The 20,710-nt window shown below is 38.6% G+C and overlaps 1 protein-coding gene across 2 annotated transcripts in view; it reads right to left on the bottom strand.

The window, feature by feature from the left end:
- Window positions 1-657: 657 nt before the first annotated feature.
- Window positions 658-20,710, bottom strand: part of LOC120637858 (dual specificity mitogen-activated protein kinase kinase 7-like) — a 33,745-nt gene continuing 13,692 nt past the window's right edge. Inside the window, exons 6-16 of one of the 2 annotated variants that reach the window (XM_039909896.1) lie at window positions 18,119-18,265; window positions 13,622-13,698; window positions 12,427-12,711; window positions 11,740-11,838; window positions 10,897-10,978; window positions 10,524-10,624; window positions 9,908-9,990; window positions 9,391-9,472; window positions 8,833-8,939; window positions 2,785-2,896; window positions 658-1,139 (exon numbers count right to left, since the gene is read on the bottom strand). In XM_039909896.1, coding sequence (XP_039765830.1) covers window positions 1,061-1,139; window positions 2,785-2,896; window positions 8,833-8,939; window positions 9,391-9,472; window positions 9,908-9,990; window positions 10,524-10,624; window positions 10,897-10,978; window positions 11,740-11,838; window positions 12,427-12,711; window positions 13,622-13,698; window positions 18,119-18,265 — 1,254 coding nt within the window. In that variant the 3' untranslated portion in view covers window positions 658-1,060. Of the gene's footprint in view, window positions 1,140-2,784; window positions 2,897-6,927; window positions 7,768-8,832; window positions 8,940-9,390; window positions 9,473-9,907; window positions 9,991-10,523; window positions 10,625-10,896; window positions 10,979-11,739; window positions 11,839-12,426; window positions 12,712-13,621; window positions 13,699-18,118; window positions 18,266-20,710 lie in introns of those variants that run through there. The other variant, XM_039909897.1, reaches the window with a different exon arrangement.

Here is a 20,710-nt window from a genome sequence, read left to right as displayed (position 1 = left end):
TCATACATGCACAAAAGCATTGCATACCCTAAAAGTTTTGTATTACTTATAAAGCGGATGGATTTTTCCATTTTATGCCATTTTCCTTGTTTATGCATACCCTGGTCAAAAACCCTGTGCACGCCTCTGGCTACTATATATAGTATTCAAGCTTGAGTTATACAAAAATTTAATTATTTATTAGTTAGTATAAAATTTATTAAAGAAGTCGATTTATTTTTTGTATATACCTAACACATTTGAGGTTAGTATTGGCTTAGCTTTATTCGCGAGAAGTGTTACTACGAAGTGCATATAACCCGAGCCATTAAAGAATAGATTTAAAAAAGGCAGCCGATGTCTAGCTAACTCTTTCGCACAAAATACGGGAAGTAAAGTCTATTTTTTCATTATTGTCTTACAATGTAATTTTTTTACTTTTAATATGACATGAGATAAAAAAACACTTAATTAAATATTACCCTAAAAATAGTGTAGTAAAGCTTATTTAAGAATTGTTAAGAAAATAATTAAAACACAATTACATAAAAAAGCCTATTTTTAATTTGTTCGTTTAAATTTATTTTATCGCACTTGTTTTTTTTATAATTAAAACATAATACATATATACATTAATAAAAAATGAAATTATTGCTAACATTATAAGAAAAGTTAGAAAAAAATGCGAGAGTACAGATATCCGAATGAGATGATAAATCAAGTTGAAAAATCCATTATTTAATGGCGCGGGTTATACATTCGAGGTACGTACGTAAAATTGCTCTGTGAATCAGGTGCCCGCGTAACCCCGCAGTGCGTATCTAGTATACATTGGTTCAATGTGGACACAGTACAGGGTCACGTGCATCGGCCAACACGCTAGCTTTTATGTACTAGGGCCACGTACACCCAAAGAACTAAGTGTACGCAAACACGCATCGGGTAATGAAAGTGGTCACGCGGTTGATTGAAGATCGGTGTCGGGCGTCAGGTACCGGGTCCGCACGTCGTACGTAACAGCAGATGCGAGTATCAGGTGTCGGATGTTTGGTGTCACGTGTCGGCTCCCCGGTCCCGGCTGCTAGTCGGAGGGGCGCGGCGGCGGGGCACGGGGCGGGAGGGGCGAAGCGGGCACACTCCAACTCTCGCTCGTACCCCATCTATTGAATCATGTTTACGTTACACAAACATTGGGTGTATTGTAAGTTAACTAACGTAGATCCACGTTAGCGTAAAGCTGTCATTTCATACCAGACATCAAAATATCACAACTGCATAAAATTTGGCAGATTTACGTTACTACATACTTCGTTTACATTCTTTAACTTGTTAAGTTGTACTTGGGTTCTGGATTATATAGTAAATAAATTATTCGAGTACGTTTAAAGTCTCCCAATATTAACCACTAAAGTGTATAAAACAGGATAGAATCACAAGATTATCTGAGTTCTAAGACATAAAATTGTTTCAGCTCTAAACAAAAGGTTTAAGGGGGTCTTTTAAATATATCCAATTTAAATTTTAGAAAAAGTTGTGCATGTAAGAAGACACGTCAAAAGGACGTCACGTCACGTCAGAATCCGCTCACATTTGCTCGCATGGATTTCCCAACGTTACATAACTTTTAGTTTTTATTACATCGTAATAGAGATATATAGTTTATATGCAAGGCAAAAACAAAAGAATCTACTCTGCCATAGTAGTAGAGTAGTAAGAGATATATATTCAGTTACATCTGTGGGACAATTAATGCGAGTATGTTTACGGAGTTTGGATGCCTGGCATATCTTATGATATATAAATAAATATGCAGTGTTGTTACACTCTAAGATTTGAAAGGTGCTGTCAGTTATAGAGTGATATAACACTTCTTAACTAACCCGACGTTATGCCACGTCTATTACACAAGTTATCAAGTTTATTAATGTCACACTGTATTTAAATTTTGTCATCTGTAAGCAGTTAAATAACAACAGTGCTGACCATAATAAAAGAAGATGCTAAAACCTTAGGTTGCTAAAACGGAAAACTGTACTTGGTTTGCCGTTGCCGTGAAATTTAGAGAGATGTATTTTCAAATCTTTCATCTCAAATTTATGCCTAACGTTTAACTGAGTCAGTTTCTGAATAAGTTCTTTCACAACTTCACAGTTGTTGAAATTGCACCATGTGTATGGAATGCCAGTTTCCCAGGATTGTATATAGATTGTGCTCATTCGTTACCACACAATCGATAGAGCGCCATCTAGTGGTAATACTGTTTCCGTGTACTGTAGCTAGATGGCGCTTCATCGATTCTATACAACTCAAGGTTAACTTTCAAACGATCGTATAGGTAGAAAATATCAGACTATACTATAGCCAAACTCGATGTGGAATTAATGTAAACAAACCAAAAATCATAGGGTTGTCACACTTTTAATAATCAAAAATTGTAATTATCACCGTTTCCAAGTTAAACATTAGTTTAAAACCGTTTTCGAAAATATAGCTTAACCGCTCAGTGTTACGTAAGAAAAATAGCTTAAAACAAAATTTTACCAATTCTTTATTACTACTACATGTCTAACAACCTTATATTATATATAGTACTCATAAAATTTCGCCAATTTTTAGCTTTTTTTCGATTAATCATCAAATTGACTACAGAAGGTATGAAATGATGATTTTTTTTGTCCCTCAACAAACTCGGTTACGATGAGCAACGCTTTGTAGGTAAACACAACCATATCGAATTTGGCTTACGTATAGGTGCATCAGTAACCGTCTCAGACAAACGCAGGTCGCGTTAAGCGTTATAGTCACCTGTGGTGCGCGACGGCCTCGTGCACGGGGTCGCGGCGCGCTGCAACGTGATGCCACTTGACGTACCCGCTGAGGCGGCGTTTCAGCAGCCCCGCCAGCGAGTGCAGCCAGCCTACGCAGCACCACCGTCACCCGCTGCCTACCCGCGCCCCGCCCCGCCCTACGCACGCTGCCCACTCCGACCCAAGGAGCTCTTTGATCACGCGACACATTTTTTAACTCGAACAGTCCGAACCAGACTTAATGACTTCACGAACGTCGTGCGTATGCGCAGAATTTAACACTCGGTATCAGAACATCATGGGACGTCTGCTTACTTCCGCGACGACATAAACTTTGATAAGGCGTTGATTTTTGGAAGTGTAGCTATTTGATCATGTAACCCGGTTTTGAAACTCGTATCATTCATTCGGATGGAAGCAGGCGTTGAATATGTGGAAGTGCAGCGCTTTGATTACGCAACCTGTTTCATAACGCGTATATCCATCCGCTCCATCGGATGGAAGGCGTTAATTTGCTGAAGTCCAAGCTCCATGATCATTCGACCCTATTCGATTATTTTTAAATCCAGCGGTTTGATCACGCGACCTATTTATAAATCGTATCATTCATTCGGATAGAAGCAGTCGTTATTTGCGGAAGACCATATATAACACTGGTCAATAATTAATCCATATATGTGTTAGGTCGATAAATCTGTGCAACATATGGTTAGAAATTGTTCTTTGTGAAGTCAACATCTCCTGAGGATGCTCCGGAGATGTTTAGGAATGAACTTTGTGTAGTGACTTTATTGATAATTCCGTAACTAAAATTGGCAGAGTAAAATATACTTCTACCTCGTACTTTAATTCTTATAAGTGCGTGACCTTCTATCCATATTATCCCATCCCTCACGCGAAAAGCACGGCAATATTGACAACATCGCTCACAGTTTTGTACGCGACCATTTTCCTTAGCAACTCCCACCCAACCAATTTCAACGAGCCTAATGATAGAATTCTCAATTGCTTTGACGAATGTTGGAGATTTTGTTATCTGTTGTTACTTAAAGAATCAAAGAGCTCCCCGGTTTGTACGATATGGCTGGCTAATGTTACTGAGCGATGAGCGAAGCCATGAGACCATGAGTTGATGATGATACCCACACACCACGCTACTGGCCAAGGGGGGACATTCTTCACATTCTCTAATGTATCTGCTAAATTACTCCTCAGAATTATCCAGCTATAAAAATAAATTTCGCAGTTTGTTTTACGTGATTGTTTCCAAGAACATTTTTTTTATACATATCATTGTTTGAAATTTGAACCTGTTTGCTGTCACGAAAATAATGTGCCAATGTGATTGAAATTTTGTCGCTGGATGTCCATTAGAATGTGTCAGAATCAGAATAGACTTTAGGCTAATGGTATAAATTCTGTTATATACAAATCCCTGAAGTACCCTAAATTTTCAGGTCTAACAGTGATGCTATCACAGGTATATTTCGCAGAGAATAAAGTTAAAAAACTTTATTCTCTGCGAAAAGGATAGCAAAATTATTAATCCAGTCAATTTAGTTTAGAGATTTGTAATCAACAGAATTGGCACCATTAAAGCTTACATTAATTACCCAAAACAAATAATAAAGCGGAGTCTCAGAGCTTAAATGAGTTTCTGAGGGCAATCGTAAACAATGCTGACTTGAAAATGTACCACTCCAGTAATGCCAGTTATTCTTGGAGACATTTGGGTATATCGAACTGCGAAAAATATAGCGTTTGATACATCACACCGCAAGAATTCCTCTTAAACATTTTAGTACATTAGAATATGAAAAATATCCCAAGGAACGAGTTCATGGCAGTTATACTAGTTGTTCGGATCGCCCGCTCGATACAACAGCCGATGGCCTCAATAAATACATGTAAGCGTATACCAAAGCTTCCCCAGTGAGGCGCGGTTAGCTCGGTGTTAGGGTGTGAGCGAGCGCGTGACAGGCGAATGTGGGGCGCGTGAGGACAGCGGCAAAGCACAGGTTTTGTGCGCCCGCACTAATATTCCGTGTGTATAGCGATTGTCGAAGTGTCCACTAAACTAAATTTCCTGACATTATAAATGCGAAAATGTGTGCACTTATATTTCGCTAGAAAAAATAGATTAGGTTTAATATAATTGTCATATCTCTAACAGGTTTGTTCGCTACCAACTTAGTCTGCATCATCAGTCACCATTAGGTGAAATTGGATTCAAGGGTTTACTTTTAATGTCATTAATAAAATATGTAATTATTTTTTCTTTAATGAGAGTTATGTAAAATACAGACCAGCAATATTTACACACTTCTGACCTTGAGCTCCACTGGAACCAATTATGCTGTAAGCAAATCTCTTAACTAAACAAAATTGGCAGATTTGAAAGTGTGTAGTGCCCATCCTGTTCACTATGTTTTGCGTTGAAAGGAATAATAATATTATCTTGACACTTGTCAATTTTGTTGATTTTAGAGATTTTTGTACAGCAGAATTGGTAGGACTATCGGATTTTAAACTTAAAATACTTTTATCGTAATTTTTAAACCTTGACAAATGTCTTTTCATTGCTAATTTAGAAATAGCATGGTAACCAAGTTGTTTTGCAATTAGACTTGAGATTTAATCTGTCAATAGTAGCTATACACACGAATATTGGCGCGTCGCAAAATATACAACATAATTTACACATAGTACATGAGATACACAGTTTTGAAGTAACATACACATGTCGAAGTCAACTGTAAGGATAGTGGAGAGGTAATATCATTTAGTATAGTGGCCACTATTTTGTGCTATTGCTAGGTCAGTAGCCGTAACGTAAGTTTATAAGGAGTTGTTATATAATGATCTCGTCCATATAAAATTACAGATTTGGGCTATTTTGGCGTACACGGTACGTCATTTATTCTACCTTCCAGCTTAACCTGCGCGAACTAAAAAGCGGCTTATGACCGTTTTCATAAAACCTCGCCTAAATCGAATGCATAATGATTTGCGCGACGTCTATAGGAAAGTAAAGCTTCACCAACTCTTAGGTAATAACTGTTGGTGAAAGGTTGACGTATGCCTAAGAACCTATTGCCATGTTCGTAGTTAGCGAAGACGGGCATTAGTTTCGTATCATCACCCCCGCCAACAATTGGCTTTTAAATATTTTAACGAATTCAATATATAGGGAAGTGTATAGTACTAAAACTGGGACCACATTCACTTAACTTAAGGTAAGGGCTGCACGAAATAAACAATCATAGCGTAACACATATTTTTTACCTTTTCCAATTGCCTTACAGTTTGAAAGAGCTCGATCACGTGCTAAGAACGTATCGTATACTGCATTAAGTATCTAGTTAAAGCCAAAAGTTAGTTAGCTTACACTTATTACTACTAGCCTCGAATTGAGTCGGAATTATTTGTCTAAACATAGAAGTCACTGTGAGATCTAGAAGGACTAATTAAGATCCATCATTTTATAGGCCAAGTTCCTCGCTTCTCTACACCGATTATGTAGTTTTTTTTTTACGTTATTGGAAGGAAAGGCATTGATTTCTTAATGACAAGGTTTCTTGGAAGCATCCGGCTCCGCTTTCATCTCTCACAAGATAGAAAAATGAATGTTAAAATGTAAAATGTAAATTTTTGATGTTGGAAAAGAGCAACTGCTGAGTTTCTTGCCGGCTTCTTCTCGGTAGAATCTGCCTTCTGAACCGGTGGTAGAGTCACTACAAACAGACAGACTTTACGTTTCAAAAGTGCTTATATTAGGCCTACTTGAAATAAATGAATTTTGATTTTTTTTTGAATTGTAAGCATTATAAAATGCCTACCCTAAAGTTTTTATAACTTGTACTGGAGATTTTTTCATTTTATATCATTTGCATACTCTGTGCATTGCCTCTATGCACGCCACTGGTTTATGGGCTTACCTCAACCTTTTTATACTCAGAGAGAATAGAGCAAGGATTTCTTATATAGGGCAGCAGTAAACCACTTGCAATTACAGTAATATTTTATCAATAGCATTACTGTCCACTGCTGAACTAAAGACCTCTCTTCTCTCTCTTGGTCATAACCAACCCTCCCGTTGTTTGGCAGTAGATGGTAGAAGTAGCACAGAGGACGCTGCTGCACGTTCTCTGTGTACATTTCCTTAGTCACCTCGTACGACACCCGCGGGAAGTAAAGAGGAGGTGTGCAGTAATGGACATCTATACTTTTAAGCATAACTTTTGTAGACACGGAAGCCGATTTTTTCCTTTTTTTAATCCTGTCACAGTGATATCGTCTGGCGCAAGCGGAACCGCAAAGCGTTAAGCGTATAATTCATTTTGTCGTACCAGCCCTATGTACATCGACACAATGATGGGACAACCGTATGACAAATATATGGAAATGATACATAGTGATATGGCGAATTGATTGTATACTCATTTATCTGTTCAATTTATGTACACTCGCTTTCTGAGATGTTGCAAATGAAATACATGATTAAATAAAGGAATGTTCGTGAATTATAAAATAATATAATCGAAAGAAAATTGAATGCGTATTAAAAAAAGTTGAAATAATACAAAAAAAATTGATATTGAATTTTTGACAGTAGGTTTTGATTTCAAGATTTACATCGCGGGTTGTATTAATTACTTAATTTTGAATCGACCAAGATTGCTGCCAATTGGGCTGTTCGCAAATCTCTGATGTCAAACTAGACAGATCTGAAAGCATTGCTGTCTTTACAATGTTTCTTGTGGAAAAGAATAGCATTGCTTTTAGACCTCTCACTTTAGCTTCAAAGATTTATGTACAGCCGAATCTGCTACAACAAAGAATCTAATGGCACTTCTTTATCAGTGTACATAACCTTTTAAAACATACAATCACTTCCCAAACGAAAAAAAAAGTGGCGTAGAGTGGCAAGCGCAGCAATTTAACACCAATTAGTATATATACGTCTTACATCATAGGCTGGCTGCCCTCCATAACACATATACACAAAACATGTAAAAGAACATACGAACAAAATTATAATATATCCCAAAATTTTGGTCAATTTAGTGCTAATAGGAAAGAAATAAAAAAAAATCCATGAAAAAGGTGATTCGCTATGAAGAAAACGTAAATAATGTTATTTTCTGCATGTCTTGTGTGTTTGTTGGTAGTTTAAACCCCGCGACGAACGGTAAACGACAAATCCGGCATTAATTATATTAGTGACCTTGGATTTGCAAAATTCAAACCCAAAAATCCTAAAACCGAATATTAGAAACCGAGATACCGATAAATAATCTGTTAACAAAGTCACAGATCGGTTATGAATAAATCATTTAATATCACGTAATTTCGTAATAAACCTGATCAGAGCCACAGATACATTTAATGTGGGATTGGTCGCCATAATATCGTCCTCGTATTAAGTATCCTAGCTCAACAACAATACAAAGATAAATCCCTCCCCGATCTCCTCAAAATTTGGTACTCTTTCTTATTATTACACAGTGGATTATTGGGTGCATCACAACAATGCACGGCATTGATAAAATATTAAATAAGATTTTTTTTTTTCTTTGTAATAAATTAGAAATTAAATCTAATAATTTAAATTTATTAAAGTTTTTGTATTGATACATACTAAGTGATGGCCACAGACCCCTAACCCCAGACTGGTGACACGTAAGAAACACACAGCGCCCTCTGTAAATGGCATGACGCTCACTAATGCCGTCATGCCCTATACACCAGCAGCCTTGACGGCCAACTTTCCTTTTTACACTTCATACCTGCGTACCAGTATTCCTAAACCAGCAAATGCATTTTTGGTGAGAAACACATGGGCACAACTGGCCAGTACATCAACCCATATGCCGTCACGGTAAATGGCATGACGCTCTCTTATGCCGTCATGCCCTCTACGCCACCGTCTGGGACGGCCAACTTTTTTTACACTTCATACCTGTGTACCAGTATTCCTAAACCAGCAATGGCCGGGTGGCCAGTACCCTGGAGCCTAGTCCCAGGAAGCAGACGGCGGACTCACCCTGGTCGTCGTGGTGGTGCTTCGCTTGCACCGGCGCCGTCAGTTCGGTTCGGTAACCGTTCCGTAGTTCCGCCCGCGTTAGACTTTGGCTCCGCCCTTCCGATAACCTTTTAACAATAGTAACACAAGATAAAAAAAATTAACAAATAAAATACCTTTGATTCCTTATAACAGATGTCTGCCAACAGTGTTTTAATAGCAGCACCACAAAGTCGACAGTGTTGGGTAAGCAATATTGGATGAATGGATAAATGAATGGGTCCCGGCTTCGGAAGTTCTGAAGAGACTTCAAAACTTCCGAAGCCGGAACCCATTCATTGACAGACTTGGATCAATATTGTTGGATGGTATCCATCAGTCAAACCTAATTTCTAGTGACAAAAAATAGTAATCGTAAAAGGAAGAATCGAAATCGCACTGCTAGTTTATGCGTATGCTGAAGCTTAACCATGAAAAATTCTAAAATTTTTTATTCAGTTCTAGTTTTTTTAAATATCTTCCGAATTCGACATCGTTACAGATTTCATGTAAAAGACTCTAGGATTTGCTTAGTATTACCTGTCGTTGCTTAGTAGTAAAGGCGAGGGTGGGTGCAGTCTATCGTGAAGTGGTGGGGGCTCCAGCTCCATGCTTCCGTTAGCTGCAATAACAGCAATATTAAATTAATGTATTTAATATTGCTTGCTTGCACCAATAAATCATTCAACTCATCATGATCATCATTTTCAACTCATCAAGTGTGTGCGTGTCGTCTGTGTGTGTGTGCGTGTCTTTCTGTGTGTGTAAGTATGTGTGTGTGTAAGTGTGTGTGTGTGTGTGTATATGTGTGAGTAGGTGTGTGTTTGTATGGGTGAGTCGGTGTGTGTTTGTATGTGTGAGTCGGTGTGTGTTTGTATGTGTGTCAGTGTGTGTTTGTATGCGTGCCAGTGTGTCGGTTTGTGTTTGCATGTGTGACGGTGTGTTTGTATGTGTGTCGGTGTGTGTCTGTTGTGTGTCGGTGTGTGTCTGTTAGTGTGAGTTACTGTCTGTCTGAGTTGTCAGACTGTCATTAATCTCAATTATTATGAAATATTACCTTTATGGTGCTCGAGGTGGTGAAGCCGGACAGTGCGTGGAGGCGGCTCGGGCGAGCGACCCGAACTGTGCTCCCGGCTAAGGCTACAAACACACCATAGTTCACATGAACTGCCATTAGATATAAATAGTCTATAACAGTCCAATAATGCAATGATGGGGCGTCCATAAACTACGTGAGGTGTTTATTTGAATTATCTGTCCCTCCCTCCCCCTTCTGGTGAGATGTCCTGAGATTTTTATTCAAACGCTCCCCCATCCCCCAATCTCACGTGAGATTATTTAAAATGTGGGTTTCTTACGTAAACGCGTTGGAATGTTATCGTAATAAGACCAAAGGACCAAAATAGTATAATTTTTTTTTGTTTCAATCAGAAAAAAATACGTGATATTTGCCCCCCCCCTCTCTCCAACGTAAGCGTAAGATTACATGAGATTTGACACGACCCCCTTCCCCCCTTAAACATACCACGTATTTTATGAACGCCCCCTTAGACCTCTCCCAGCGGGTTTGCCCATAATCACAAAGCAGACGGGTTGATGATGACCTTAGATGGTAGTATTAGAACAGGTGGTCGCTGCTGCCCGATTTCTGTTATATTTCCTTTTTCACTTACCTCCGATGTCTGGGCGTAGAATGCAGATCGACTCTCGACCTTCTCTGCTGGCTTTGGTGATAGAATCTTTGTAATACTATGGGACTCGTGTTGCCGGAACTCTGTGTACAAATTTTTAGATTAGTTTACCCACCACTGTTAGCATATTATCGTCCCACTACAGGGTACGCTCTCATTGTGAGTGATAATAACCGGGAACTACTGCAGTTCCCTGACTGGAATTAGCAGTCACGGAATTCCAGGCAGTAAACAGTATCACACAAGGCATGACGGCATAAGAGAGCGTCATGCCGTTTACCGTGATGGCATGGAAGTCTACTTTAATGCTAAAACGCGACAGTAGGTCGTTCACATAAAAAAATATAAGACTCACGGCGGGCGAAGCTCTCCAGCGGCTGTCTGCGGACACGCGGCGTGCGGGCGCGGGCGGAGGCGACGCACACGCCTCTATCGTCCTGATAATAAAGGATATTTTACTACATGCATGCCAATTTCAACTTATTCTGTCGTACTAATAAAAGGTGAATTTTTAAAACTGAGTTTCAGACTTGTCTGGCTTCTGCAAAAGGATTACCTCTTCATATCTTACTTGTTTCATTCCGGAATCCAGAAACAGAGACAAAATACAAGTGGGTATAACATAATATAGCGATACGCTGGTAGAGAACGGACAGACATAGGAAAAATAATCGAATAAGATACGCAGGGAGAGCTCCTGCCTTACTCGGGTTTTTTGGAAATACCTCTATGTATCTTACACGCTTTTATTTTCGGAAACCAGACACAGACAGACACAAACGAGTAATAAATATAGCGATACGCTGGTAGAGCTCGATCGGTCTTGTGTTCTTCAGAAACCGAAAAGGAAAGACATAGAAACAGAAAAACCAATAAGATACGCACGCAGGTAAGCTATTGCAGATGCAAGACGAGTCGAACTCAGTTGTTGTTTTTTTTTTTATTGCACTACAACCTCACCCTCCTTGCCCTTGACTGCAATCTCACCTGGTGGTAAGCCCATTTTTATCCCATACCCCTAATCGGTTTCTACGGGCCATCATACCGGAACGCTAAATCGCTTAGCGGCACGTGTTTGTGGGTAGGGTAATAACTGGCCACGGCCGGAGCTTCCCACCAGACAAATGATCTAATTACTTTTAGATCAAAAGAAAACCTTGCTATATCAAAAGTTAGTTAAACTCCTAAACTTCAGTACCTGCGTCTGGGGTAAGGCGAATGGCTCGAGAGATCAGCTTCCAGGCTGGCGGGCTGCGAACTGCTCCCACCCGGGTTCGCGGTGTTCGCCCACCACGCTCTATAACGAATTACAGGAACTTTACATTGCACATTCTGTCTTGGTCACGCGCATTCAAATATATTGCCCTCTCGCTCGCACGAATGCTCGTAACAGAATGCATGGAGTGCAATACACAGCTAACCTTGGACTCCGCGTGACTGGTGCTTGTATTCCATGGCGCATTGCATTTACAGAATTTCGTGGGCCTCGAAACACAGGCGGCTTTGGACATCAAACTGTACATAACTAAAACGTTACCTGCTGGGGTGAATCCCCATGCGTGCAATGCTGCGAGCTTCTGTCGAAGTCCCTGACAGCCACTGGCGTTTCCACTACATTGCTTGTCGCATACACTGAATACGTAAAGCTCGAAACGCAGGCGACCTTGGATTGCAAACTATGTGTAAACAACTTTAGTATTACATGCCATGTGTAGGCGTGACCTGATCCAGCGTTCAAAGCCGAAGAGCTCGTGACGATATTACCGACGGGCACAGGCGTCTTCGGCGTTTCAACTCCATTGCTCGTCGCATTCACAGAATATTTGGAATTCGATACTCGGGCGACCTTGGATAGTGAACTATGTGTAAATAACAGCAGTATTACCTGCCGGGTGTAGGCGTGGCCTGCTCCGGCGTCCAATGCTGCGAGCTCGTGACGAAATTCCTGACGGGCACAGGCGTCTTCGGCACTTCCACTCCATTGCTCGACACATTCACAGAATGCGTAGAACTCGATACACAGGCGGCTTTGTACTTCGAACTGTGGCCGACGAGCGGTAAGGACGCGTACCAAGTACCGACCGATATTGAACTTCGCGCTGATTTAACTACGAACGGGTGTTCCAATAGTTTTGCGTACTTCGGACGTTGTCTGTAGTTTTTTGTGAGGCTGAAAAAATAAATCTCATATATAAAATACTAGTGGCCGAACTTTATGTTCGGGACACACTCTTTCGACACGGCTTGATAGATTCTATTAAAAAAATTGCATATTCGGCAGGTCTGAATAATCTAATTTGAAATTTTTTGGACCAAATTTTTTTATTACCTTTTTTTATGATTTAGCAGCCAAAAATATATATCCCCATCATCAGAATTATAACTAAATGCAATAGGACTTTCTCCGAAAGGGCCCCGGTGTTTTTTACATCGACATTGCGACCCTTTGAACCGAAAGGTGACAGTTATTCTATAATTCAACTTAAAACACGGAGTAAAATTATTGTTTTAATGATTTTTAGTTATCTTTTCCAAGTCAAGTCAAATCCATTATCTATTAATGCAGCACTGTAGCCCAGTTATAGGCACTCTAATCGGTCGCTATCGTCGAATCTGTATTAACATCAGCAACTAAGTCCTTCAAACCGGAACACAGCACTGCAATGCTGGTAGATATCATGGCAGAAATTCTTTCCCGGACGAACACAAAGTTCTAATACAACGCACACACACACACACTCACACACAACGCATACTCACAAACACGCACGCGAACTACTTTGCACTTTAAATATATTGTAATGTCATTTTTGTTTAATTTTTATTTTATAGTTAACTTAACTTCCGCTATGTAAAGTGTCTATTATTTCTAATATCTACACAAATATTTGTATACCTACCCTCGTTTCTATGTTTATTTCTTGTTATGGAAGAGCGGAGGGGTAGTAATACTACCCTTAAAAGAAGGCTCCAGCCATTAGTGTTTACAATAATTTTATTTACCCAAATAAACTATTTTTATTTTATTTTATTTTACTACTGAAAAATAAATTCGTAGAGAAAGTGAGAGAGTTCCTTACCATTGTGAGACGAATGATTTGAATTCGGGTGTGAACTGCCTGTCGTCCGGGAGCTGAGGCGGGTCATCCGCTATTACCTTTTGAAAAACATTTACATCATCACATCATTATCGCATCATCATGATTTCTTCTGGTCTGGTGGTCGTCGGATAGATTTTCCAACTACGCAGGAGTTATTATAGAGCGCAAAAACAGGTGCAATTTCTATTCCTTGACTCTCATAGTCCGATGGAATGGCCGCTCCGACACGACCGGAAAGCTCAGACGCTGGTCCGCCAATTGTGAATCAACGCCAGTTTCCTCGACCCGGGGATCGAACCGTGCAGGATTCAGGCTTTTGATCTGATTGTAGATCACTGAGGCACGTCACCGGCCCACTACAGGGCACGGGTCTCTCCTCTAAATGAGAAATGTTTAGGTCGTAGCCCAAGTGCGGATTGGTGGATTTCACACACCTTTGAGAAAATTATTTAGAACTCTCGGGCTTCGTCACGATGTTATCCTTCACCGTTGTAGCAAAGCAAGTGATATTTTAATTGCTTAAAACGCAAATTACTTAGATGTTAGTTAAAAGTGCGTGCTGGGATTAGAACTCGGCCTCCGAAAGTGAAGACGGAGTCCAATCGACTATCACCGCTTCAACCCCAGGATAATCCCTAAACTTTAAATGGAAGATTGAATTTAGTAGTGCTTTCCCTATCTAAAGGGAAGGTACGAGTAGGAAGGAAGATGTTAAAATAAAATCACGTAAATATAATAATTCAGTGAGTACGCGATTACGTGCTTAATACAGTCTCCAAGCTTAACATGATTAATCATGCATTTTCGCTCAGCTATCCACATAGCCACAGTGAACAAAACCGATGTTATTGGAAACAATGTGCGAATTTAATATAGTAAGTTATATTATAATTATTAATACGTAGACGGTGTTAATTTGTTCCGTGGCATCCTCGATGGTCAGACAGTTTCGGCGTTGCTGGGTCCTGGCCGCTTCGTTAGGCCTCCTCGAAGTGGGGTTACGGAGAAACTGAGAGCATGCTCGTAGTCAGCCAGCCAACAAACATGGTTGTCTACGAACATGCACTCCTTCTCTCCGTATACAACTTCTCATCTTCTCATCCATCACCTAAACAGCTATGGAAGAAAAATGACTACACGATATATAAAATATAAATGAGTAATTAAAAAACCCCCGAACCTCCAATAAACTAATCAAACCCTTTAATTTGATACCCATATTGAGGGGGTAGTAATTAGTAGAAAATTCGCCATTTTGTGGAAGCGAGTATAGGATTCTACTAGTCAATAAATATAATTATAATATAATATTACCCTTTCATTTGATATCCATATCGAGGGAGCTGTGAAAATATCCCTCTTGGATTTTCATCGAACATAGGTAAGAATACTCCCGACTAATTTATCTTAACAAACAAAATCAAAATCGGTTCATCCGTTCGGTAAATGCGCTGCCACTGACAACCAGACCTACATGCAGACATAAATTCCAATTGTTTCTTTGTCAGAGTTTAAAAACCAATAAATCCAAAGTCCAAGCACCCTGAACCACATGGGCTCATGTCCTGCGTTATCATGCGCCCATGTGGTTGCTTCACACAACACCGAAGCTTGCCCTAACCTTGCCTCTTTCTAGGCCTTCAGATAAGAAAAGATTAAGGCGGCAATAAAACACCGGAGACACTTCTACGCAAATATGGAGCTCGCTCTATACACGCACGCACGTAGTTCAATAATCACCTACTTCCTTAATTTAACCTGCATACGGTTACCTGATAAAAAGATTTAAAAAAAAACTTATAATATAATTTAAATCTCATATTATCTACGAGTAAATTTCCATTGCAGGGTAAATTCATTATTAACCACTCGAACTAAGACGCCCTCTGTACTGATATTGAAATAAGCACGAGAAACAAAAGCACAACTTTGTAGATGTGTGCACACGTTTTTAGTAGTGTGTGTGTCGTGCAAAGATATAATGGCGTGTGTACTACTATAAACTTTTAAAAAAAAACGTGTGTGTACTTATGTACACGCGTTAGAAATTATACTTCTTCTTTGGCGTAACAAGACAAAAATGTTTTGATTTTTTTTATCTTTGAAGAAAAAAAGACAACGGAAAAATGGTGTTTAACGCTTTGAAGTTTTTATTATAACGCATTATCCAACTATCCAAAGTTTCACTCATCATTAAAATTTGAGATTTTAATACAGTTGAATCTAATAAATCACCGGAATGATCCCGCAGATGTGAAACCAAATCCCATACTACATTCGGCATTCTCCTTTACGCTCATAATTTGTCCCTAACGCGCCAAAAGAAGTATAACTTCACTGCCTTGTGCTTTCCCTGGGTCCAACGCCTATGAACGCCAAAGAGCATGACGGTAGTACTTTCCCGGACGAGCTCTACCACTGCTAGAGTATTACTACTCTAGCAGTGGTAGAGCTTCTCGTGACTAATCTCATGAGAGGAGTGAAGCAATAATCAAACCAGCCAATCTTTATACCGAACAGTTAATTCCACGACATACATGCAGTCCACTTTGAAATGCTCAATTTATTTCAATTGAATTCAGTTTTATTGATTTGGTGATACAGGTGAAATAGGTATTAAGAAAATTTGGAGATCTTAACTGTACCACACCAATTTGGCATGCAAATTATTATTTGGTTGCAATTTTATATTTATGCTCGTTATAAGTGCTTGGTACAATTATTCATTTGCATTCCATGCATGCACGTGTATAAACATTGTCATGAGGTCCTGTCTGGTCATGATAATTTTAGATTTTTTTTATGAATTAGTGAATTTACTACACTCATGCCCTATTTCAACAACGAACCATAGGATTAGGATACCGTCAAATACTTTTTAAAAGTCCCTTACTGACTAAACGGTCCCCATAATATGGGAGATAGATTATTGGTCCATCAAATACAAAACAAATATCTTTTTTTTATACATAACAATTTAGTACAACAAATAAATCTTTACTGATAGAAACGGTAACTACAACTCTTTATCGTTGTAATAAATCGGTCAGTTTAAGGTTAGCGGTTTTCTACCTATATGATTGTTTAGAAGTAACTATGTCCGCGAAATTGGGCATACACTTTTATTGTAAAGTAAATACAGTATAGAAAAACAATCACAACACAGCGATACAGTACATTAGACCCAGTGGCGTGCAGTTTTTAGGGTAGGCCAAAAATAGCATAAAAAGGAAAAATCCTCCTTCTGTATAAAAGTCATACCTAAAAAAATATTAGGGTAGACAATGCTTCTGTGCATATATGAAGTGCGCGCCACTGGTTTGACAATCGTACTTAAATATAAATATACTACGACAATACACACATCGCCATCTAGCCCCAAAGTAAGCGTAGCTTGTGTTATGGGTAATAACATGACAGACGAATATTCACATAAAAATATTCATCAATAACAATTTCAATTATTTCCGACTTCTAGATAGGTACCTATAGAGATTTTATTTAATCATAACAAAAATCCTAATGTTCCCTCCTCCATGCCCAAACTAAGCAAACCATCTGCTTGGTTTTTGACATATGTCAAAAAACGATCCTTTTTAACTAAATATAATCTTAATATATATAAATCTCCTGTCACGATGTTTGTCCGCGATGGACGCCTAAACTACTTAACCGATTTTAAATTAAATTGGCACACCGTGAGCAGTCTGGTCCAACTTAAGAGATAGGATAGCTTAGATCTTTAATTATAGTTGCAATTTTATTTTATTGCAAATTATTTGTCTATAATTAATTGACAGTCACATGTTATATATATACTACTAATACTCATTTAAGGCTTAGCGATACTGAATACTTTAAAAACAACATCAAACGCAGACGAAGTCGCGGGCAACAGCTAGTATTATTATAGTTAGTTAAAAGGATAGAGAGTTAGATAGGCTACTCTTAATCCCAGGAAGACAAACCGTGCCAATGGGATGTGTAAAAACCTTAATAAACGCGAACAAAGAACGCTGGTATGTATATAAATTATAGCGTATGTGTTATTCAATTGTATAAATTGATATTACTGTAAAATTGTTATTGTACACATTTAGTTGTTATAAATATTACAATACGTTTAATTTACGCTTAGTAATGTATTAGAATACGTTTAATAATTGAAAGTGCTACAAACATCTATAAATCCTTACAAACTTTCAAGTTATTATAGTAGGATGAGAAACGAGTGAGAAAATACATGTCGCTAGGTTAATGAGGTTACAAGTGACAATACTGTTTCCCAGTATTGTACTAGATGGCGCCCTTTAGATACCATACAAAACGAAGTTAACTCTCTTGCGATCGAATAAGTAAACAAAGGTAAAAAATCTCACACTTTGCACTTTGTTATTTCATCGGCATGCTGGAATTTTCCGCCCGCGACGTACGAAAACAGTTATAGTGTAAATGAAAATTGAAAAAAAGACATACCCTGGTGAGTACTTCGAAGTCGTTCTGGCAGTCCCGGTACGGGAAAACCCCGGTGGCAAGCTCCACCAGCGAAATGCCCAGCGACCATACGTCCGCGCGTATATCGTAGTCCGGCCGACTGGGGTCTGGCGGGTCTATCCGCTCTGGCTGCAACAATAATTTAATGGCTGCAACAATAGAATCTGCCACATAATGGGAATAAAGAAAGAAAAACCACTACAAACAGACTGACTTGATGTTTCAAAAGTGCTTATAAACTAGGTCTGCTTAAAATAAATGAATTTTTAACTAAGCCGAGACCAATACTAGAGCGGTTTATTTAGCTTAGATAATAAAAATAAATTTTATCTCAAATAATAAAACTCTAAGAAAGATTGCACGCCAAAATTGAGCATAAGTGCTTACAGTTTTCTTTAGACATCCAGTTCAAAGGTCCAAAGGCGTGTGACGACTGTAATGGCTTCCCGTGCGAACAAAGCCACAGCGAAGTAGAGGTTTTTGAGTTGCGTTTATTTATTATTTCCATTGCACAGTGGTTTTTTTCTATGTATTTAAAATCGCTTATTCTCGAAATACAAGCAGGTGACCCAAAAACTAATTAACAAACTTAAATTGTTTATTAATTTCCCGGCAGTCGCGCAGAGCTTGTATCTGCATTCAATCAATAACTAACGCAGTGAGCTTCCAAAAAATCAATGATCTGCCGGGCGGACGGCGTCGGCCGGTGATACAATTACACTGACACTCGATAACTGAAAGTTGGCATAACTGAGTTGCGTTCCGAAACTGTTCCTTTATAGCGGTCTGTACTCGTTGTTGTTATTTATTTTATTTCTTAAAAAGTTGTGACTTACTGAGGGATTTCTTTAGATTTTTGGCAGTGAATGTGGGAGTAACTAATTAGCTGATTTTAATCCGCTTGGTTGTTTTGGATTTAGTTATGTATTTTAATATGTTAAATATATATTATTTATTTTATTTGATACTAGCTGTTGCCCGCGACTTCGTTCACGATGTTATTGTTTTAACAGTGACAGATTTAAAAAGAAGTTATTTAATTAAGTGTTAGCTAAAATTAACTGTTTTGTTCAGGTGTAGTCCTGAAATTAATTGAAGTTATACTTCTTTTGGGGCGTTAGGAAAGAATCATGGGAATGAAATTATAAGATGTAACAAAATGCGCGCGCATATGGTTTCACGATTTTAAAAGGATGAAGGTAGTCGCGAAACCGAGTGAGAGAGGAATACATCGCCCACCAGCTAACTTTTTACGCGATGGAAGAAGTTTTTTTTTTTTTTTTTTTTTTTTTTATTCTTTTTTTTTTTAATGGCTTTTACAGAACAGCTGCATGTCAGCCCTATTGTAACCTAATAAACATTAACTTTACATTTTATCAGCAAATAATCTAAACAAGTGGCACGCCTCGATGGAGTCTGGTCTTCCTAATAGGTTATGAAACACGCCAACGTGCAACTTGTTTAGATTTAAAGATGCAATTAACTGGTTCCTAACTACGTCATAACGAGCACATTCCATCAGCAAATGATGCACATCATCTGTTACACCACATGTGTCACAGTTGGGAGAGGGTGTCTTTCCCATAAGAAATCCAAATTTGCTAGATGGAATGTGTCCCGATCTTAGCCTATGTGCGAAAACAACATATTTTCTTTTCAGCCGTGTATAAGTACTCCAAGGTACATGAGGAGGCTCACATTGAAGTGTTCTATACCATATCCCTTTTTCTAAACATATTCTATCAAAGTATTCTTTCCATTCTATCTGACATAATTGCCTATATTTCGGTAGCAATTCAGAATAATTTACCATAACCTTAGTATATTTACCTTTCTTGGATGCATGTTTTGCCAACAAGTCAGCCTCCTCATTACCTGACAGGCCAATGTGCGATGGAACCCATTGCAATCTCAGAACAACCCCCCTACTATTCAAATCATCTATTTTAGCTAGCACAGCATAAGCTATCGATACACCTCTAAGACCAGAGGCGGATCGAGCTATATGCTGAAGTGCGCTTTTACTGTCCGTACAAATAAGTACCTTTTTATAATTCGTCGTCTTTACATATGATAAAGCCTCTGAAATAGCAATGAGTTCTAATGTCATAATACATACTCCTCCATCTATCTTTAAACAATCATTATCATATAAGTTACAATCATTTTTTGTACTAATATAAAATCCAGCACCAAGGCCTTCAGCGCTCTTAGACCCATCAGTATAAATAACAAACCAGCCAGCATAATTTTCTCTAAGCTCCCTAATAACATCGTGTTTTAAATTATTAAATTCACATAACTTTTTGGACTTTTTAACACTCTCTAAGTGATATTTAATTACTTCATGTACTTTAATATTGGTAACCCACGTTTTAAGTGTAAACATTTCAAGACATAATGAAGACGCAATAGGTTCTTCCTTAACTTCCTCATAAACCGATACAAGTAAAGGGATTCTCTTGTTCGCCCAATAACTGTTGCTACATAAGCCACTTAGTTTTTGAATTAGCTTAATAGTTTCATTCTCTTTCCAAGATAGAGACTTTAAACTATATTTCCTAGCTAAATATT

This window comes from Pararge aegeria, chromosome 4 (assembly GCF_905163445.1).
Source record: "Pararge aegeria chromosome 4, ilParAegt1.1, whole genome shotgun sequence".
NCBI classification, from domain to species: Eukaryota; Metazoa; Arthropoda; class Insecta; order Lepidoptera; family Nymphalidae; genus Pararge; species Pararge aegeria.
This window is presented reverse-complemented; position numbering and strand designations above follow the sequence as displayed.